This window comes from Equus przewalskii, chromosome 13 (genome assembly GCF_037783145.1).
Source record: "Equus przewalskii isolate Varuska chromosome 13, EquPr2, whole genome shotgun sequence".
NCBI lineage: Eukaryota > Metazoa > Chordata > Mammalia > Perissodactyla > Equidae > Equus > Equus przewalskii.
In genome coordinates this window covers 19,741,153-19,765,046 of record NC_091843.1, presented here as the reverse complement: position 1 = coordinate 19,765,046, position 23,894 = coordinate 19,741,153, and the positions used below count along the sequence as shown (strand labels likewise).

General features: G+C 39.1%; 1 protein-coding gene across 8 annotated transcripts in view; it reads right to left on the bottom strand.

Moving 5' to 3' along the window:
• Positions 1-23,894, bottom strand: part of EBF1 (EBF transcription factor 1) — a 381,387-nt gene that overhangs the window by 82,018 nt on the left and 275,475 nt on the right. For 5 of the 8 annotated variants that reach the window (XM_008515123.2, XM_008515135.2, XM_070570379.1 and 2 more), the window contains exon 9: positions 17,581-17,711. In XM_008515123.2, the coding sequence (XP_008513345.1) occupies positions 17,581-17,711 (131 nt within the window). Of the gene's footprint in view, positions 1-17,580; positions 17,715-23,894 lie in introns of all 8 variants that reach the window. The other 3 variants (XM_008515117.2, XM_008515128.2, XM_070570378.1) reach the window with 1 other exon arrangement.

Sequence of the window (23,894 nt, the reverse complement as noted above, 5' to 3'; positions counted from 1 at the left end):
GTGCATGTTTAATCTCAAGTGCTCAGAGAGTGTTTTTGCAACACTGGGAATTAACACTTGTTGAGTGCCTAGGAAGTATCTATCACATTGCTAAGGATTTTGCATACGAATGTGAATTTGGCCAGAACACTGGCTTTTATTATTATCCCTTTTTTTTTCAGATGTGAAAACAGAATCTTAAAATGGTTAAGTTGCTTGCACAACATCACCCTTGTTAGAGCAAGTTAAAGCAAAAAGTGACATCGATGCAGTTCAAAAAACGGCAGGGACAAATACTTTCTATCTAATTATAGAGAAGCAATTGTTCATAAGGAAAAATTTTAAAGGCAGAGACAAATTCAAATTTTTCAGATGCAAAGACTGTGCGTGTGCTTTTTTCTACCTCTGCACTATATTCATTTTTCATTTATCACCTGCTCCTTGGCTGTGTTTCGGATGGTGGAAGTCATCATACTGTTATATTCCAAATAGATGGTATGCTTCTATTTTTGAGTTACTTGGAATGTAGAGTAACATTAATTCACAATAATACTTAGGAGAGCTTTCAGCCAGTTAGAAAATACTTCACCTGCCTTCCCTTTTCTCCAGGGGAATAAATTTTAAAAGATGTAAAGATATTAGTAAATAAATGAATGGAGACATCTTTTTAAGTATGAGAACTTACTCCTTATGAGTTACTACGCTGAAGAACAAAATTCACGGGCTTTATGAATTGATAAGATATGACTGCAATGAAACTACTGACGAGAGTAGGGTGCTGGCATAAGCATCAGGCTCAGGAAATTGAAATAAATTTTCATTTACAATTTCATTTTCAATTTTAATCAATCACCCTAACTAAGGCAGAGATTCCTTCTTGAAATAACTATCATTCATAAATGAGGTAGAATATGAATCATCATTAGAGAATGAATGTGTTGATGTTTTCCTTGCTGCGGATGTTAGTCTGGGAACAACCTCTGGAACTGACACGTGATATTGATGGCTTGCGGAGGAAAAACATTTTATCTGACTTTTGTCAATTTAAAAGCATAGGCTTATTTACTAATCACTCAAAGAATCATAGAATTTGTTGCTGCAGGGAATGCTATTAATCATTTAAAACTAACACTCTTATTTTAACGACTAAGGACACCAAAGTCCAGAAAAGTCTAGTGGCTTCAAAAATTGACCCAACATCTTAGGGGAAGGACAAGGTCTAGAGCTGGAAGTCTAGAATCCAAGACCCCCAACCTCTATCCCAGGATAAACTTCCCAACTTGTTCTAATCTGGTTGAACTAAGGCAAGCCACTCTAAACAAGAGAAGGACCAACGGTTCTGCTAAGTCTAAAACGTCCAAACTTCCATCATTGGAATGCCACTTTCTCAGTTTGCCATATCTTATATACCACCTATACAATTATGTACTTAACATTTTAAAAATTTATTACCTTTTTGTTTAAAATAACATTTTAAAAGGAAACTTTGTATCACTACTGCAACTGGAAAATTGGTATCCCCTGCCAAAATAAGAAGGTACTGTAGGTGGTAATCTTAAAGTTGCCATGATGTTGTTAAATTCTAGCTAGATAATGCTGACAACCTAAAGCAGTTTACCGAAAAGGGAGATGTGCTAGTGTTAGATGTTACAAACTTATTAGCCTCAACTGAGTCCTCCTCCGTTAATGTAAATCAGAAGGATTAAAAGAGAAACAAAAGGAGAATAACTTTCTCATTATGTGATTCAGTTCTACTTAATGTCTACGTCAAATCGAAAACTGTTTGCTCTGCTACCAGGGACACAGCCCCATACTTTGGGAAATACGGTTCTAAGTGATTAGAGAACAGATTCACTCTTTTGACTTAACTTCCTTAAATCACAAACCAAACAATTTGAGCTAAAAATAAATATTCTTCTGAAACTCTAGCATCTGACACTGCTTTCTCCCTTCTTGGAAGTCTCCACTTTCTTCACTTCTGTGACGCTAATTATCAGACCCAAGATTTGCAGAATGTCTGATGATTTACCAAAGCACTTCCACATTCACCGTCTTTTAAAACCCATCCTTGTGGGATATGTATTCCAGATGAGAAAAGTTGAGGATCAGGCAAGTTAATTAATATTATTTGAAACATTAGGAAGAAAACCATTCTCTTATGCCTGTAAATAAGTGTTTTCCAGAGCTCTTCTCTTATTCATTGGTTCCTGTTTTCCTCATTTCCCGAATTTTCCTTTCTGCCAACTTGTTAAGTGTAGAAATTTCACAAGTTTTGTTCTACATTTTCTTCTCTTTTTACTTGCCTAACATTTCTTGAATTCATCCATTGGCTCAACAACCTCAGCTAAACTGACTTCCAAATCTACACCTGTAGCTTTGATCCCTTTGGCCAAGCATCAGCTTTTATGAGCAACAGAGTCGCAGAATCTCCCCAAACATGTCTTATTGCCACTTCAATCTCAACATGACCCAAGCCAAATTTGTCATCTTACTACTTATAAATGTATTTCTTGCTCCTGTGTTCCCTCTCTCAGCTCAGGGAATGTTATCCTTTAAGTCACCCAAAACAGAAAACTTGGGATCATCTTTAGTTTTTCTCCCTTCGATTTTTCTTTTAGTCGTGTTGATTCTACCCCACCTCCTCACCCATGAATGAATTCCACTGGCTCTTTGCTTCTCCACTTTCTCCTGTTCAGGTTTTCACCATTTCTTACTCAGACTATTACAATATTATAATTGCCTTCTAAATGGTCTCTCTCTATCTCTACTTTCTCCATGAAAATTATCTTCTTCAAATACAACTCATCAGGTCATTTCCTGACTCAAATCCTCAACTGTCCCCTTTGCATACAATATAGTCCAAACTCCTGGGCATAATTTTTAGGGTGTACCAAGGCCTGACAGCAAATCTCCTTTTCTAGCCATACTTCCCACTTTGCCTTTCCACATTCTGGAAAGTAGGGCAGGTGGAGACATGAAAACACCGCAGCCTTGCCCAACATCTTTGCCTTGTTCATGCCATTCCTTGCCTAAACATTTCCCTACTGACACTCTATTTGTTCTTTAAAACCTTGACCATATGTTCCCTCTTCCAATAAGTTTTACCTGATCCTAAGAGTCAGAGTGACCTGCACCTTTGTAAGAATTTATATAATTACGGCATTTATACTGTAACACTTAGCATCCTATTTTGCTTTGTGCCATAAATATTTTCCTACCCATCTTTCTCCCAGTAGACAGTCTCTGAGATCAGCAAGAGGGTCTAACTCCTATTTGTATCCTCTAAACTATTTAACCTAATGCCTTACATAGAGGATATTTCCGAAATCTATCTGGAATAAATACCTACATAAATTAGGCCAGAATTCTACTAGATGTTTGACTCCATTAGGTATAGTAATCCCTATTCATATGAACCCACTGTTCTTAACCTGATAATATTTAACTCCCATTCCCTAGCTAAGCTGCTCTTAAAATTAATTATCCAATTGACCCAGCACTCAGGTCCCTGCATGAGACTACTGCTCAGATTTCATCTAAGCGGTGGAAAAGAAGAGGATGTCTAAAGGTCTGTGACTCCAGTGAGAAGGGATAAGATGAAACAAAGAAGAAGAAAAAAGGTTAAGAAAGTGATAGTAAAATAGTACTAAAAAGCAGCCCACAAAAGATCAATGTTAAAATGTTAATAGTGTTTATTTCTGGACTGATGACATTAGATGTGATTCATCTTCTCTCTTTTCCTCCTCATGTGTCTGTGTGTATTTGTGTGTGTGTGTGTGCATTTGCACAGGAAACAATAATTATGTAAATAATTCTGGAATAAATTAATTTGTACATTTTCAGGTGTTACTTTTATTATGCAAAAAATATTACTAAAGATCAAAAGTAGAATAATATCAGTTTTGTGCAATATGTATTGCATGCAATTATATAAAAATTAGATATATATTTGAATGGAAGAAAGACTAAAAGGAAAATCATTAAAGTGTCAAGAGAAGTTACCACTAGATGGTAAAGTTACAGGTAATTTTATTTTCCTTCACATATCTTTCTAACTTCTCAATAGTAAGAAGGTATTAATATTATAATCAGAAGAAATAACATTTAAATGTTGAATTATAGTGAACAAAACACACATGGTCTCTGCAAGGTCCCAGGAGGGGCTGCCAGCACACCAAGGACATGTTGGGAGTGGTAATTATGCTCCCTCTGAGCAGCTTGTGTGAGCATCTTCTCTTCTCCTGACTCAGAGCACAAGACCAGAAGAGTCCTGTGGTAGGTGGCCAGATGAGGCACGCTTGCTGCGACCCCTGGGTGCAAAATGAAGCTGCTACGGCCATTGAGAGAGACGGATGGAGCACAGACATGGGGGTGGTGGGTGGGGGCTGTCCTCCACATAAGTGCAAGAAACAGGAGAGAGGAACCCCTCAGTGGATGCACGGAGGACTGTGGAGGAGGCATGGAGATGGAGGCAAAACTTCAAAGAGGTAGTGTGCAAAGTCTGGAAGCCCAGAAGAGGGGTATGGGAGACAACAATTCTCCAAATGGTTTTTATAAAAGCCTCCTGCAGTATCAAAAGCATGATTCGCATGGTAAGTAAATGAGAGTACCTGGTACTTAAAAACGTTAATGGAATCATGTCATAGAATTATGGAGAGAAAAGGCAAGTCTTGGGAATTACTTTCTTCTCTGAGAGCCAGTAGCACTTATTATCTGTATCACTCAGCTCACACTAAATGGACAATGGTGATGACCTTGGTGGTGACTTCAGCAGCAACGACTTTTCATCGTCTTCTAACTACATGCCAAGTACTGTGCAAAGCTCCTTCAGTGATTTCTGTCCTGTAGTAGTAGGGGCAGGTATGGGTATTAGCTGGTTCACAGACAAGGAAAATGAGTTTCAAGAAAGTTAAGAAATGTGATCAATTAGAAGTGGCGCGTCTGCCTGACTGATGACTGCCATTATAGATCCACGGCTGTCCCTCCCTACTGCTGTTCATTGTTTTCCCACAATTCCTGGCACTTGTCTTGTACTTTTCACCCTACCTCCACTGTTGACAGGGTCGACTGGGTCCTCAGTTTCTCCTAGAACCTCAAAGGTTCTGGGAACACAATAGGTACTCAAAATAACCTTTCTCATTGGTGAGAGGCTAGCTGAGAATTATTCCTCAGGCAAAACAAGAAAGCCATTCCAAGATAAGCCTTTATGCATGTTTTTCAACCAATGAGACTACATGAAATAAATGTAATTTGAAGTTCCAAGCCACAAAGCCAAAAAAATAACTGGGATTACTAGAAAGCACACAAGTGATTTTTCATTACTAGCCTTAGGATTTAATATTTAGCCTTAATCACTTTCAACACTAAAAAGTAAAAAAAAAAAAAAAAAAAAAACCCAAAACAAGCACAGACTTAAAGAGAAGGAGCAAAAGGAAGGAAAACTTTCTTCTCTGGAAAAATAATTATATTTATGACCAGAAAAAGCCCAAAGCGGGCACTGGTACAGTGGTTTTTAGGTGTTAACCCATCCAAGGGTCTGGGTTCTAAGGTAGGCCGGCCCATTCGTCCACTGTCACCCTCTGTGCCTCAGTTTACTGATCTCATACTGCACTGACTTATCTGCTCTGCGGGAGTACTTATAATAATAATGTTAAATATGCTTTGTGTTTGGGTAGAGCTTCTCAAGGGACCCTAAAGCACTTTCCAGATTAATTTTTTAATTTATGTATTAATAATTCTCACAGCAACCTGCCTCCTCCTCAATTAGTATAATAATACCACCTCTTTTGAGATAGGCAGGGGGTGCTGAGTGATGGACATGAAGCAGACACTTAAATAAGGAAATGGTAACATGAAAGCATAATTAAAGCTTTGAAACCGAATAGACAAAGGAGTTTTCAAATGACACCAAAGTGGCAGTGACCACACAAGCAAACTTATTTTCCTTCCAATCTAGAACATTCATCTTTCTGTAGTTAAATATGGCATTTAAAAAATATTATTTTCAGGAGTTCCTGAAGGAAGTTGAAATATGAAAAGTGTATATTCTTGGTGAATGTACCGGCTGAACCTCCATATTCTATCTCTATTCCGCTGAAGTGGATACAACATAAATCAGGGAATGCCGGCGCTTCTCCGGAGTTCCTCAGTGTATTCTGGTTTGTTCCTTAATCAGAGTTCTCTGGGTTTCGTAACATAGATTTTTTTCATTCCCAAGAACTGCCTGTCTCCAAGGCAGTATATGATTTCTCAGGGAACGTGAGAGAAAGCCAGTGGAGACATTTACTGTTTCACAAACATTCTGGTTTCCTTTTGTCCTTTCAAGAAAATAACTTTAAACCAATGTTTAGCAAAATATGTTGGGTCACATGAATTCCCAAAGATAAACTTTATGTATGAATGTCAGAGGAGACTCTTGAAAATAAAGTCTCAGGAATTGAGTTAAATGGGAGATTTAAAACCTAGCTTTTGAACAGTCAGCAGTATTTCTTAAAACTGCCTGAAATTTTTCTCATATAGATATGGCCACAGACATGGACACGTAGTAGAGAGATGGAGATATATTTTCCTATTGATTGTCTGCATCCCTCAACTAGACTATAAGCTCCATGAGGATATGAGCTCTGTCTTGTTTTCACTACGATTTGCTCCCGCAATTTTAACAAGGCCTGGAACTAGTAAGCACTTAGTTGAACACTGCAGTTGCTGAACACTGAATGAATAAATGCCATGATTCCATTAACCACCACTAATAATTAGGATAAAGATTCAATAAAGTTCCTGATAAATCTAAAACAACGAAATAATCAATACCACTCCATTCAAACATCAAACCCATTCAAAGAAAAAAAATCTTTTTTACTTTGCCCCAACAAACTTCCTGGTATTCTCATTAAGCATTCGCAAAAATATACTATTCAATTCTTCTGACTGAGAAACTAACCAGGTCCCTAAATCAATGCAGTTAATTGTATGAAACAAAACAGCAACAAGATCATCTTTCAAAATAACAGATTTGGGAGAAAAAGGCTAAAATAAATACATTATACTTCAACTACCTTTGGTTTTGTGGGTAGATTTATTTATTTATTTTTCGATAATTTATTTTTTAAATAAACTTTCTCCAGCTCTCTTCCCAGGATGTAAATCTTGTGCCAATTGGGCCCCATTAACGACTGGATCCCATCCTGACCATCTGGGAGCTGGAAAAGCGCTGGTGGGTTCCTGAGGTCCAGAGTATTCCAGAAGGAGAGGACTGGACACCAGTAACGCCAGCCCCTGTGGTTTGAAACTGCACAATGAGCTCTTTCTCAAGGCTTGTTTTTCTAAATTCAGTCAAGAATGAACATCGTTCCCTACTCAGGCCTGGCTTAGGGTCCTGGGTTGCTGCTTGTTTGTTTAAAAATTAAAATATAAGAGAAAAAGCAAAGCCAGATACATTTATGGAAGAGGCTGAATGTTATCAAAGTTGGAAGTTTGCAGGGCAGAATCTTTGCCTACGAAATTAGGAAAGAAAAATATAAGAGCCAAAAGACTGATAGATGGGGGAGCAGGGAATAAATTCACCTTTCACAAAAAGACTTTTAGGGTCTTTCAAAGCTCTAACAAAAGAATATCAAAGTTATAAGACACTAAACTGAGACTCATTCTAACATTTTTTTGTATAGTTCATATTGCATACTGTATACATTGATACTTGCCCATATATTCAGCAATTCCTCATTTAACATGTCTCTTCAAGAAGTGAGCTCTACAGAAAACCCAAGGCAAACCCCTTTTAATACTGTGCCACTATAACGGCTTTCACTGGAAGTCTTTCGAGAATGCATTACACACATCTCACTGTTTTAGAGAGAATATATTGAATATAATTGCCATCTCTTTCTTGATGACTCAGGGTCACTGTCATTATGAACAGTCATTAAAGTGCTGCACAGTAATATAGTTCTGCATCTGCTTTTTAGGTTTTCCATTTCTGCCCTTGACATTAAGCTGTCACTTCTGCTGTCACTGAGCCTGCTTCTAACAACTTGCCTCTAGTTTGCTCCTTCTAATTTGCTATGACCTGAGAAAAAGATAACACAGTTTGTTAAAAATAACTGTTCTGGTTACCTCAAAGTCTTTTATTTTGTACACTTACTTTTTTTGCTTACTTCTGGTTTCATGCTGAATTTCCCAGAGTTAAGTTTGTTTTAACACTCTTCTCTGGATAAATGAGGTTTTACCACATTCTTATTAGATGGTGAAGAGATGACTCCAGAGTCAGATGAATTTTGGTTTAAGTCTAAACTTTGCAAATTATCAGCTGCGGGACTTTTGCAAAGTCATTCAACCTCTCTGACCTTGAGTTTCATTATCTGGGAAGGGAGTGGGATGAGGGGAGAGGCCTAGCTATCTAATTAGTGTTATTATAAGGATTAACGCCTGGAATGAGTTTAGGAGAAGGCCTCACTGATATCCATCATTTGAAAAAAGTGTTAGTTTTATTACTACTTAATCCTCACCATAACCAACAGATTTACACTAAGGTATTTATGTGCATCCTTATTGCACAATAAATATATCTAAATATATACTACCTAACCACACATGCATTATCGAAAACTAAACTGCAATCTGTCTATCTGGTACTGACACTTTGAAACATCATGAATACAACAGATGCGAATAAGGAGCATTCGTTTGAATGAATGAATAAATGAATGAATGAGTGAATGAAAGAAGTAGCGTCATTCAACACCATTTTGTATAAATTTGTATGAATTAATGCCTCTGATGTGCAAGGCTCTGTGCTAGACACTGTAGGAGACTGAGCTGAATTTAGCATGAATCCTACCTCCAAGGGAGAGAGCACGCCCTTAAATCACAATAACTAAAGATAGAAAGTTATAAGGAACATGACATGGTATGGATAAGGCCACATAGGAATTTAGAAAGAAAAGAATATATTCAATTCCTAGAGCTGTGAGGGAAGATTTCACAGACAAAAGTTGTAATTTACTGGATCTTAAAAGGCAGAAGGATTTGGGCACAGAGAGGAGGGAAAAGCATAGTAGAAGGAGGAATGACGTAAGCAAGACAAGAGTGCAGAGGTGAAAAATCACTAGGGGCATAAGGAGCAGCTAACAACTCAATGTGACTGGAGTGTAAGTTAGGATGATTAGTGGGCACGGATGCTGAAAAGAAAGGCCAGAGCCTTAAAGGGGCAGGCTTGAATCCCACACTAAGGAGGTGTGGCTCTAGGAAAGAGGAAGTCAGTAAGGCTGCATAAAGAGGAAGACTTTAGTTCAGAGCATCAGGGAGCCATTCCAGCAAACAGCATGGAGCACACGTATGAAAAGGACACAACACCACAGAGATATTCATTCTCTTCATAAAAGTCACGTGACTGCACCAGGTGTGAATTCTGTCTTCGACTCATGTTAAAAGTAGAAATGCATCACACTTCTTTGGTCTCCATTTTCTAGCAATAGGCACTCCCGAATGCACTGCAAACAACTAGCTCAAAACGTCATCCCAAAGTCATCCCATAATTATCAACATGGAGGACAGACTTCAAGTGCCTTAGTCATTAAAAATAAAAATATAGACTCAAGCATTTTTAGGAATAAGGTGAGCATGGTTGTAACTACGTAACTGTATTAAAAAGGCCATTAGACTGTTTTGTTGTTGGTGGTGGTGGTGAGGAAGATTGGCCCTGAGCTAAGATCAGCTGCCAATCTTCCTCTTTTTGCTTGAGGAAGATCTGCCCTGAGCTAACACCTGTGCCAGTCTTCCTCTATTTTGTATGTGGGCCACCGCCACAGCATAGCTGCTGAATGGTGTAGGTCCACACCCAGGATCCAAGCCCACCAACCAGGGCCACTGAAGCGTGCAGGACCCAACCACTATGCCACAGGGCTGGCCCCCCATTAGACTATTTTGAATTTGTTTTTTTTTAATATGCTGGCTCATATAAAAATGATTGCCCATAAAATAACTTGGGATTCAATGGTGTTCTTCAAAATCGCATTCAAAGTTTAATGCAACTGATTCAGTGCTCTTTTTATTCTTTACAAATAAAGTGTAAAGTTTTGCATTAAGCTTCTTCCACTTAATAGGTGATCAATAAGCACACATTGAATATAGACTTAGCAACTTCCATATTTAGGAAAAAGCAGGCAACTATGAATTATTTTAAATTATGCATTTAATCAACTTTGAATTAAACTTATACATGTAAGCTTCAATATATGTAAAACAATGACAGCTATTTACATTGACCATATCTATATTATGTTTTGTGTGTGTGTGTGTGTGAGGAAGATTGGCCCTGAGCTAACATCTATTGCCAATCCTCCTCCTTTTGCTTGAGGAAGATTCACCCTGAGATAACATCTGTGTCAATCTTCCCCCACTTTATGTGGGACACCGTCACAGCGAGGCTTGACGAGCGGTGCTAGGTCCGTGCCAGGGATCCGAACCTGCGAACCCCGGGCAGCTGAAGCAGTGTGCGAACTTAACCACTATGCCACCAGGCCAGCCCCTACATTATGAGATTTTGAAAGAGATGATATTTGAAATAATGTCTTTCTCCACCTTTCCTAATTTTCTTTTTGATTTTAGTGGAATTGTTTCTCATATAAATGTGGTATAACAGACGTTAGAGTGCCAATGCCATCATGTATAAAATTTGGGAGAGTTTGGTAATATAAGGAAGTATATTAAAAGACTACGGAAATATCCTAAGAACACCTGGCACAAGAGAAAGCAGAATGAGGGGACGTGAGTGTCAGGAGAACGGGGCTACAATGCCAGCACTAAGTAGCCAATGTGTTCCCAGGACAAATCATCGAACGACTCTGGAGCCTCTTTTTCTTCACATCCAAAATAAAACAGCTGCACTCAATGACTCAAAAGGTTCCTCAAAGCCCTCAAAATTTTGTGACTCTACACGTGGTTCAGTAAAAATCAAGGCTGGACAAAAAGGCCTGAGAGACTTCCAATGGGAATACGGCGGAGTTGTAGCCATTCATTTTTTAACGTCACAGAGGAGGAAATGCTATTTTTTATTTACCACCCTTCCTCTGAGCTACGTGTACTAATGAGAATGGAAAGCAGAGATAAGTAAGAAGAAGGAAAGAAATCAAGAACTGCATTTATAACCTTGTTTTTCCAACTTTTAGGTTCAAGCAGCAAATTTGCTTTTCAGCCCTCAAACTGCCATTTACCCAACTATATTCACCCAAAGGTCTCCCTCCTCGGCAGCTTCTTTTGACTTCTCCCTATCTCTGGGAATGCAGCTGAAGAAAATATTCATCTGGATGAAAACGACAGTGTGCCGCCCCGTGTGAGGCTAATTGGTTCAAACAGTGATGAAACTCTGGCTTCGCCCATCTGAGCTAAGTGGTCCTGGCAATCTTTAAATATAGCTGTCCTACAAAATCACATGGCATCTAATGCCAAGTGTGCACTGACTAAAACCAGATGCAAAATATGAGAGAAATTCTGTTCAGAGCCTTGCAGCATTAAAGAATAATGGCTCTAAGCATTCCTTGTCTAATCTGAATAATACTCTGCAGATACTTCAGACGATTTTCTCACATCTAGGCCAGCCCAATCACTTCATGATTGAATTTCATGTCTTTACTTCATTAACATGAAATCCAAATGCACTTCAGTCATTGCCAATATATCTTCCTGTAAGGTGATCCTTGGAAAAAAAGGGTTCTGTGGTCACAAAAGTTTGGGACATGCCACACGCTACATCTTAGACAAAGTGCATGTTAGTACTTCAAAAGCTCTGCAAAGTCCTAGAACAAGGACCAGTTGAATTTACTTGACTCAACATTTTCTGAACTTACCAGGGAAAACCTCCTTCCCTCATCTCCCATGAGGTAACTATTGATATCCTAAAGATACATTCCATAGAACTATCTGGAAGATGAATTAGAGCAACATCGCACGTGGTATAAGTCTCAGATTTATATCAGGTACCAGAATCTGAAGTGTAGAGAGTAAAAATATTGACTAAAGACATATCAACAGGGAGATTCAATTTTGTGGCTAATTAAGTGGTTTTGATGAAGTTCAAAGAATCTTTTTGCAAATAAACATAGTATTTGTATAATGCAAGTGTGTTCTAAAGGTAAAGAACAGTAGTGGAAGAAAAGAAGCTACTCCCCACCCATCATCACTCCCCTCTTCTTACTTTGGGGGGATTCTCAAGAGAGTAAACTGTAGATAAAAGCAATTACTACAATTGTAGCTGATTTCAAAGAGGATTTAGTCTAAGCCCCTCATTTTCAGGTGGGGAGACTAAGGCCCAGTGACCAACACTGACTGCAACTAATATCCAGGTCTTCTGACTGGCTCCTTGCCCACCGCTATGCCATGCAATGGAAACCTTTGCTTGGATGATTGTCCGCAGCTCCCACCACCCTCAGCTCCTCACCAATCTCACCACCGTACTTTCTTTACACACAGCTTAAATACCTTACGCTGTATAAATTCTCTCAGAGATTTCAGTGATTAAATAAAAGGATTGTGAGAGCCTAAAATGCCTAGCACAGAGATCCATCCATACATAATAGGAGCTTGATTGGTTATTCAAACAGTCTACTTCTGACTACACCCCTCTCTCTGCCTTCGAGAACCTTGCCTTGAATTTTAAACCACAAATTTAACACTGGATTATATTATATAAATATATTATGTAACTCTCTAATTTGCTTCTGGGAGGCAAGCTGTCTTTCCAAATAAAACACCGGATCCCAAAAACCCTAACTTTAATCACCCATTCTACTTATCCCAGTGCTAGGCACCCAGCAGGCAAGCCAGTCAGTGTTCAATGTTTAGAAATCAGAGGAATTCAGGAGATATTAAAATAATGATTAGCTCTACAAACCGGTAGCAGGAGCCCTTCCCTGCTCCAAATCATATGTTGGTGGAAAAGCAAAAACAACCAAGTACATCACGGGTCAAGAAAAAACTCAAGTCACATTAAACATTACCATATATTAACCCTGTGGGTTTTCCTGGGTTTGTATATAAAACTCCGCAAAGACTTTTTTTTAAGTCTTTTGGGTAAGGCAGGATAAGCACAAGAGTATCAAAAAAATAATTTGCGTTCTAAAAAGAGAGACAAGAGAAAGGGCAAGAAATAATAAAGAGTAACAAAGATAGTGAGCCAAATTCACAAGAAAGCCATGTGGTTCAGTGCAAACTGGGAGCTGGCAGAACGCAGCCCTGAGTTAGGAACAATGGAGTGCCACCTTTCTTTTACCCAGCCCTCAGGGAGCCATCAGTGAGCTAAACTGAACTACTCATTTGCAGAAGATTGGGTTGGTAGGGGAAGAGCACAGATGAGGGTAAATTAAGCTAGCCCTATTTTCTCTGGCTCTTTTTTAAATTCTTTAGCTAAAAAAAGACTCCAAATAATAGCATCAGCTGCTAATCTAAAACGTTATCTGCTTGTCCTGGCCCACCAGCCTGCTTCCTGAGTGCTTTGGGCTATAGAGTGAGGAAATGGAGAAAAGATAAAAGTTTGTTTAAAATTAGAAGTACTAAATTTTAGAGGTGGCATAACCTCAAGAGATGATGTGGCCCGCGGACAAAGACTTTGGATAGAGAGGGGTCTTACTCTAGTGATGAGGCCCAAACAGGTTAACTGTTTTGCCTAATGTCATTTATGTAGACAAAAGAAGAGATTCTCTTCTGCCCCTAACCAAGGCATGTATCCTTCATAAAGATAAAGTCTTCCTGGAAGCCAATGGCTCCAAACATGAACGTAGACAACTAGAAAATGGAGGAATCGTTCTTATCCCTCTGATTCTCTACAGGCCAAGTCTACCTTACCTTAGAAGGCGACACTAACTGCTAAGATACCCCCAGCACAAGCATCGATGGCAGTGGCAGGCATTACACCCTGGGCCGATGAGATAATGCCCTAGGGTAAAAATTTGGGCATTGGCTAAAAGATGAATGGTTAAGAAGGTGAGCCCTGGAGTCAGACTGTCTGAGTTCAAATACCATCTTCACCACTTGATAACTGACCAGCTTATTTGACTTCCCCAAGCCTCGATTTCCTCATCAGTAAAATGAGAACAGCACGGTATATAGATACTGGGAGGCTCGCATAAGAGCCAGACCAAATATTTAGCACAGTACCTGGCAGGAACTCAGTGTTCAATGAATGTTAGCTAATTCTAGTCATACTCTGCATTTTTCTATAGCTTTTTCATAGATATTTTCTCTTAAACATTCACAGTATCAAGTTCTGATTCTATCCAATGGAAGCCTATAGAAATGGTTGATAATTGGTTTTTCCCCTACCAAAATAAAAGGCACTTATGCAATTTTATTTGATTAAAACTATCACCGTAGGGCCAGCCCAGTGGTGCGGCAGTAAGTTGGCACATTCTGCTTCAGCGGCCCAGGGTTCACTGCTTTGGATCCCAGGTGCCGACCTACACACCACTTATCAAGCCATGCTGTGGCAGGCATCCACATATAAAACAGAGGAAGACGGGCACAGATGTTAGCTCAGGGCCAGTCTTCCTTAGCAAAAAGAGGAGGATTGGTGGCAGATGTTAGCTCAGGGCTAATCTTCCTCAAAAAAAAACAAAACAAAACCAACCACCGTAGTTACTACCACCATTGCTTTTACTACTACGTCTTCTATTGTACCACCTGGATTACTCCACATCTTTTTTTCTCTCCTCTTTCTGTCCTTCTTCCCTCTCTCAGGATTCCACTTGCTCTCTCATCAACCTGGGCTTTTATTTCCTTTGTAAAAATATAAATTGTAGATTAAATCCCATCTCTAGTACTATCTGGCTGTGTGATGTTGGGCAGGTTTCTTAACCTCTCTGACACTCAGTTACTTATATATAAAACGGGAATGATTAGAGTATTTAACACAAGACTATCACGAGGATTAAATAAAATAATATGTAAAATAATACTCATAAAGTGCCTATACATGATAAACACTGTAACTTTGAGCTATTTCTCAATTTTTCATCATTATAATGGATGTTTGGATTTGGAGCAGTACTAAATTCTCTTCCTGCACTAAAAAAAGAGAGAAAAATCATACTTGTCAAATACCTTGTATGAAAATCTAACTATATAAATAGTTTAGAATATTAACCAAAAAGTTCATCTCTGCAAGCCTCATTTTTCTGAATGTCAGGACTATCCTCTATCCAGACACCCAACTGCTAATGCTGCAGGGGATTATTTATTTTAAAAGAATATCTGCTCAAACATTTTGGGAAATGATGTGGTAAGTTTCCACCAGGAAAGGGCCATGATTGACTTATGACATAGCCACAAATGAGAGCAGTTTGGGAGGAGGGGATGGACAAAGAAGGAGCATATGTCCCCCACCCTCAGCTCCTAGCTGGAACCACGCAGATCCACTGCGAGGGGCTTCTGGCACATTCAAGGCAGTGGCAGTGGAGGGACGGAGGAGGAAAAAAGATAAAAGTATTGCTTTAATGGGTTTTCTTTCTCATGACCTGCATCAATTTTGTTTTATGAAAACAGCTCCTTTAAAGCAATTTGGATAAATCTAAGTTAGAATTTAACCTCCCTCACCTGTTCCCAAAAGAGGGCAAGAAGGTGGAGAAACCAAGAGAAAACAGGGGGACCTTGACTAGGAACAAGGTGGACATGCATACTAACGATTTCCTGATGTGTCAAAGTCCTTATTCCACAACCAGTGTAGCGTTCTTGGGCTAAGGCAGGCACACGGTTTTAAAGGAAGCTTCAGACTAACCCACCTGATTCTCAGAGGTCAATAAGACTTACTGCACACTCTGAGCCCCACCTCTCAGACCTTACTTTACAATGACATGGAGCAAGAAGTCCATATTATACTATTCTTCCCTTCTCCCAATTTCCATAATAAGCAATCGAAAGAGGGAGAGAAACAGATGAAGATACAGCCCACAAAACCTGAGAGAGACTGTCCTTGCAAGGACTGCTGTCTTCAGCAGGAACGAAGACACCAGGCTGGCAGCAAAATATGCCATGTATGTGATGCTTCTAATTTTACAACCCAATGGTTCCAACAAAGAATGGGGTGCAGCTGGCAGGGGAAACTCAGTCCACCTTTAGTGTCTGGGATGTTCCAACTTGGACAACAATTAGTTTAGTGGACTGAGAGGCCCATCTCTGATTCAGCTTTACAAGAGCTTTGATTCTCTGGCCAAGCACATACTGCTTGTTGGCTACACGGGAAATACAAAGGCAGTGGCAGCATGAGTTGGCAAGGGGCTTGCCTGAGTGGGTTACTGGCAATAGGAAGTACACATAGAAGGCTTAGAAACAAGGACAGGCTCTGCTCTGGAATGATAAACATACTCAACTATCATAGTCTTAACTCTGCATATCTCTATGGGCCTCTAGAAAGAAAAAAGAAATAAAATACCTAAATGGGCTAAGCAGTGGTGTCATGGGAGGACAACTAGAAATGGAAATAGAAAATCTGACTTCTAGCTCTAGTTATGCTACTGACTTCTTTGTGTGGCCACATAACACTTATATTCTGTGGGCTCTAGATGGTTGCTTTCAGGTCAAGTAACCATATATCTCTAAGTCTCAGTATCCTTATCAAGAAAAGATACAGTCTAAGAGTATTTACCTCATGGTACAGAGAGAAGATTGAGAGGATCTATGGCAAGAGCCCAGCACAGTGCTTAGCATAGAGTAAGTCTCCATAAAGTTTATCGGTTCATATGACTACCTTATAAGGCAAGTGGAATGAATGAGCTCTATGGTACCTTGTAGCCCTAACATTGTTTTGACTCTAAACTTTGGTGAGATGAATGAGAAGGTGGTCTGGGCATGCTGGCTAAGAAATTTAGGTTCATAATTTGGAAAGCAAAGGCAAGTTTGCCATGGCATCTATATAAAGATGATGTTTATGTTTTGTAATCTTAAGCTAATGTTGATTATTGCCAGACAAGTCAACTGGCAGGTTAAAATAATGATGACAGTGCTGGAAAACACTGCACAAATAGAACACAGCCATTTTCATATGGTTGTAGTCACACACTGAGATGACTGACAGCTATAAATTCCTAGGGCTGGAAGAAGTCCTGGGTTCTTCTAGGTTCCCCTGGCAAATCACTCACTCACTGATGAAGAGTCACTGAATAAGTCAAGAACCACTTACACCTGATTTATTACTGTCATTTGAATAGTGTTCCTTGAAGATGGGCCTACAACAGACTCCATCTACAAATATTCACAGATGACTACCTCACTAGAGTTTGAATGGGGCTCTTCCTATATATTTTGTGACTTTGCATTTCCTTTCCAATTTCCAATATACAATAAGACCTCCATACCATGGCAAGCCCAACAGATCAAACGACAAAACAAAAGCATTCCCAACGCTTATGGGTCAGGGGATGGAAGTCATTCCAGTAGAAAGTGTTGCCTCCTGGTAAACCCAACCCATCTTTCCTAGTTCCCCAGAGTTCTGTAGGCTGGATCTGGCCCACCCAGAGTGGCACCGCTAAATTCTACACATTCTATTAGAAATTCAAGTGTAGACAGTATCCTCAACTAGACCAAACTATTAGATATTAATGTTCAGACAACACCTACCTCACTCCAGACCAGCATGGTACCGAATATGACCTGTAACCCATCAAAGAAATTGTCCCCTATGATGATCACAGTCGCGCCTCCCGTCGTCCATCCTTCACTCGGGCTGATGGCTTTGATACAGGGAGTAGCTGCTTTTCAACACACATGAAAAAGAGAAGGAGTCTTCTGTTAGAACCAAACTTTAATGATGGGAGACTTGAGAAAAAGAAAAAAAAAAAATCTTTTATCTTTTCACTAACAGAAAGTCCCTCAAGATCTCAGCATTTCCTAGCCATATTATTAGGACCTGAAACCTAAGGGTGCCATCTCAGTTTTTAAAAGCATTCTTTTCATTGTTTCTATTGAGATACACATATTTTACCCAAATCGTTTTCAAACCTGAAATCTTATGAAATAAAACATAGAAGCAAAATTTAATTTATGAAATGCTAAAGATTAAAAAAAAAGGTAACTTTTGGAAACACACTGGAAACCTTACAGAATTGCTTCATAATTACATATATTTCCTGAAAAGAAAATCTGTAGATTTTTAGATAAACATTTCTTCCCAATGGAAAGCAAGAAAGAGAGGAGGCTGGAATAAGAAATTATCCTTGCTCCATGCCTTCTATCTGTAACACTAACACAGCAACATTCCTCATTAAAAATTACTGAGATTGTTTTCAATAAATGTCATGGATCCCATTTTCTAGATGCAAAGTATGCAGGTCACTCAGGGTGAATTATGTAACCAAGTAGCTGAGTCAGGGCTGAACCACAGACAGTCCCATGACCTTGGCTTTGTAGTCATTCTCAGGCATAAAACTCTAGAATGGACTTTTTCAAAATTTCATATCTCTTCTCTTTCCACTACAAATGGCCCTCGGAGATGGGAAACAATTTGCAAATACTGTGATGCCAAACAGACTGGAGGTAGTTTGCCTGATGAGCATGGCATGTTTTCAACAGAATTACTGGCCGTAAATGTAACTGTAGGATTATGTCTTTGAAATCTCTCAGAGGGCACCTTCATGCCACCAAGGATTTTTAACTTCACAATGCCATACTGTTGTCCTCATGATTACTTTTATAAACAACAGCAAAGCAAAATTCTAAAGCAAAGGAGACATTGCACAAGGAGAGGAAATGAGACCCTCCTCTTTAATAAAACATTTATTAAGTAGCCAAGACTGACTTTCCAAATACTGAAGCCAATGAGAGCACCAGTTAATTTTAACGGGAAAAAACTGGCAAAAAATTATTGGACTTTGCCAAATTTGGCAAAACGTCATGCTTTAACTTTTGCAAGAAGAAAAGAAAATATTAAGCTCAGCCCGGTGGGACCATTGCTCACGTGCCACCACACAAACAAGTAGAATGGGTTTGATTTTGATTCAAATTAAACTTATAAAATTGCACACAGAAATCAGGAAATATCCAAACTAAACATTTCATGTTGGCTGAACTCAGAGTAATGCATTTAAAACTAAAACTGGGCAGTTCAGATGCCTTTTCTCTCCTCCACTTTCTCCCAAAAACAAAATAATTAATCAAGAAAATGTAAACCATTCATGACTTGACAATTCTCATCCAATTTTTAACACACAAAGGTTGTGACCAATGTTCCACAGGCATAGGACTTTTTCTTAAACAAAATTCTTCTTTAAAAGTAAAAATGTTTAAATGCATGATTGAGGACTCCCAAACCAATGGTCGAACATGATATATGATTTCAAGTGATTTATAAGAGAAATAACTATGTTTAACAGCCATGTAAAATTGTCAAAACAAAAGCAGTTTGGAAACATTCTAGTTAATGTCTCAAAATCTTAATTCTTAATTTCTAACTCAGTTTACTTAGTTGCTAGGGTGGAGCAGAAAAGGTGTCGCTAACTCCTAGGATACTTCTAAGAAGAACAGGATATTGGTTTAACTGAACTGGTCCTGAAAGAGACCTTCCTGATGGCAAAGTGTGGAATCTAATGGTATCATTAAACACTGACCCAGTGATCACCGTCATAAACCACGGAATAGTCTTGGTGTTTATATCCGTATTAGCTTTGGGATTTATTTTAATTTTTTAAATTTCATTTTTTAATCACACAAGTATATTTCTTTAGATACATATGGTCTCCTTCAGGCTTTCTCATCATTGCCCAGAAGGAGGCCGAAGGGTGTGCTGGTGTGTCTTTGAGAGACTCTCCTAAAGATGATACAATAGCATAGGGAAGACCAGCTGGCTTTAGACTTGGCCCCTCCCTCTTCTTTCCATTTGCTGTTTGTAGGTTACAAAGGCATGTAAGTGCGTGTGTGTGCGTGTGTGTGTGCGCGCGAGCTTTCAAACACTTCCTAAGGTAAGTGATAATGTTTTCAAATTTTGTGAGCAATTGTTCAGAAACAAAGCTATATGATTAACTAGTCAGAGAAAAGAAAGAGCATCAAGCTTCCAGAGATAACCTGTGAGGAGACAAGACGCTATCTTCCTAGTTTTTTGGAGGAAAAAAGCTTTGAAGGAAGTACTCCAGGAAAAGAGTGACATACCCTGGATGCATCCTAACTCTATACTTAACACCATCCACTACTCCTGCTTAGAGACTAGACGCCATTCTTAGAACAGGTAAGTCATGCAGCCCTTTCTGAGTTTAGACCTCAAAGGATTCTAAAGATGCTTCTATCTATCTATACGTCCTATTAGTCTTGAGAAGAAGCTCTGTGGTACTTCCCCACTGGGAAGTTTGGAAAATATGTAAAGGAATCATGGGCGGTCCCACTGTGAGAGAGGAGCAGGGAGGGGATGTTACTGGCATTTAGTACCTGGAGATCAAGGATGCTAAGTATCTAACAATACATGGGATAGTCGCCCAAAATGAAGAACTCTAAAATGTCAATAGTGCAAGGTAGAAAACACTGTGACTAGCTAAAGGGATCAGGCCCAGGAAGAGTTGTTAAGAACTCACAGATCCACACAGGCCAAGTCAAGAAACACAAACGAATAATGCAACTCAGGATTTCAGAACAAGCACGAGATGGATGGCCACTGACACTCAGAATTGGGGAGGCAATAGGAACTGGTGGGGACGCTGGTCAATTACAGAATACCTGCCCCATCTACAGGTAGCAGCTGCTAGTCAGCTCCAGTCATTGGTAACTCCACACAAACCCAGGCCCAGTGTGTCTGGTCTTCCAATCTTTTGAAAGAAGATGGGAACCCAGATTTTTATGTGAAATTTCCTAATCTTTAAACGTTGGCAACTAATTGAATATTTTTTTAAATGTGTAGGCTAAACAAAATGTTTATGAGATAGATTTAATTCATAGAGTACCACTTTACATTTTTATCCTAGTCATAAACAAACTTGCCAGATTAAAAGCAGCTCAGGAAATACTTGCAAATATGCCCAAAACTACAGATACCCAAACGTTCACAGTAGTGTTGACAATAAAATATGCAAGAGTCTAGGTGCCCCCAACAAGAGACTGGTTAAATAAACTATGGTACATTCGTACTATAGAATATTGAGTGTCATTAGAATAGATGAAAAAAAATTTCTATAAATTGACATGGAAAGATGTCAAAATACGTTAGTAAGTAAAAAAAGCAATTTGTACTCCAATGGATAGTGTGATCCTACTTACTTAAAAAAAGTGATATATGTGAGCCTGTGTGTGCATGAGTGTGTGTGTGCGTGTGTGTACTTATGTGTGAACAGGTATGATAAACAAAGTTCTGGAAGGATATACACCTACTGTTCCCAGTGGGTACGTATGAAAAAAGACTGTGAATACAGTGGGGGTTGACAGAGGAGGGAGACTATTAAATTTTGCTTTACAGATGTCTGTATGGTTTGAATTTTTTTTCAATAAGCACATATTAAGGTTATATGTTACAATAATAAAAAATTAAGTGAGAGCAGAGCATTTAATTCTGTGAGAGATAAAGGTTGTACTTTTTAAAGCAAATTGATACTAATTAAAAAAAAAAAAATCCCAGCTATACTAACAGACCCTGAGACTCTCTCTGCTTTTTGGGTAAGTTTTCTCTGAGAAAGCTCAGAGAACATCTGAAGCAGCCAAGGACTTGTTTTTCTTTCACTCAGGATATCCAGAGACGCAGAGGGAAGACAAGGAGTAAGAGAGTTTTTAATAGTCACAGTGGATGTACTCAACAGAATTTGAAGGTGTAAAGATTTATGAAAGAGTTCAATCCAGCCCAAGAGTGTAATCACCAATACAATTCTTTCTCCAAGAAAATATTATGGAATAGAGAGGGAGAGAGGATTTGAATACAAAACCACTTTCACCAGCCAAATCTTGATTTAATTAATAAAAGATTCTTTCTTCCTCACCAATGAATTTTCACACTGTAAGTATCCACAAGGACAGTAAGCCAATTTCTGCTTCTAAATCTCATTAAAAATAAAAGTTTGGATTTTGAGGTGGGGCTTTTTTGCGTCTCTTTTCTTTTTTTTAATCTCTCCCCCCACCCCCAAGAGCCACCAAAACAGAGGAGATTTTCCTTCCTTCAGACTATGACAATAACATGATTACCCCACCACAGTTTAGCATAATGGCTCTGAAATGCTCATGGCACACTGCAGAGTTAAAGTGGAAATTATTAGGTAGCTCTTCTTTGTTATAATAATGATCACTCTACAAATAAAAGCTCTTCTCCCAAAGGTACTGCAAGGCACAAAATGCTAATTCTGAAGATTATGTGTGCGCTTTTATTAAATATTACTATGCCCTGCCTGTCTGAGGGCTTCTCTGCCCTGATTGTTTTATGAGTACCATGTTAATGTCATTCCCATCTTGCTAGCAGCAGGCACACACTTTAGCGTTTGTATGAGAGTTGATCAAAGGCCACGTGCTGGGGGAATTGCTGAGAAAACACGGACAAGCGATAAAAATCTAACAGATTAATTGGTTTAAATTTCATTTCAGGGTGTTGAACTTTGGCTCGGGACTCTAATACTACACCGTGAGTCAGGGCCTAATTACCAGATTTCCAATTTGCTTCTGAACAATGGTCGTGGTGAGAAGGAAAAGAGAGGGAAGAATGAGGAAAAAAAAAAAGAAACCGTTCAGCCTCCAGTATATATTTAACAACTAATGTTCTGTGTGCAGACAAGTGCACCAGGGGACATTTGCTATCACCTGCTCTACATCCAGAGCATTCCTATTTCCTTCCAACAGCCACGGAAGGCAGGAGAAATCACAGATGCCCTCAGCAGTTTAAAATCTTCTGATTTACACAATCAATGTTACAAGATTCGAGAGCCAGCTTACTCGCATTGGAAGCATCAGGCTCTTTATTAGCAAAGAGAATTTATAAGCTGGAATTGCGCCTCAGCCTCCAATAGAAATGATCTATTTCATTGATAGAAAGCCAGGGCCAGGAGAGTCATGTTTACCTCAGGGTTTATGGGTGGCCTTGGGAATAAGGGTTAATTGAGCTCAGAGGTGCCTGCCCATTGAGGTGAATTAGTGGTGTGTACAGCTATCAGCAGGGTCCTGGGGCTGCTCTTATTTTTGCCTCTGAAATCTCTTTGCGCTGCGAGCTATACCTCACTTGTTTGGGGTAGCTGTAGAGATGAGCCAGGTTCTGCATTTATCATCTCTTATCCCCAAAATGAGGCTTTTGCGACAGCTGATGTCCCATTATGGAAGCCTCATCAGAGAAGCCTTGTTTGGTTTTTTCTCCATTCCTGTGTTCACATACACTGGGAAACCAACAATCAGTTGATAAAATGCACAAAGTTAGAAACGTTCTAATCCCGTTCTAAATCTCAAGATGAAATTTCACCGAAGTGGACATAAGGTTATTTTTCATTTCTGTTGTGTACAGTATATGAAAAGACGTAAACTCTCCTTTTCCAGCATTCTATTAACCAGAACTCTTTATTAATGAGCATTTCTACAGAGCAGATAACTGATGCTTACAGGGGAGGTAAAGATGCTGCACCAGCCCTTACTGGATTCTGTGTAAAGATAGAAAGATATGATTATGTTAAGTTGATTTTAATATTCAGAGTATTACACTATTTGAAAATGGGTAAGAGCTCCAGCTGCTCAATTGCCACAGCCATCTTTCACTGTGACTTTGAAGCAGTCACTTACCACCTCCAAGGCATTTACTCTAAGCAGTAGTTTCCACATAGATGTCCACTTCACAGATTTCTGGCAAAATGCAGAAAGTGTCCACTGTGTTTTCTTGTTTTACTATGTGCCAGGCACACAGTACACTAGTTCCTGCTATAATAATTATTGTTGTCATCAGTTTCCAATTAACCAGAGTTTATTTATTTACTAGAATATCCTACAGTCACATCATT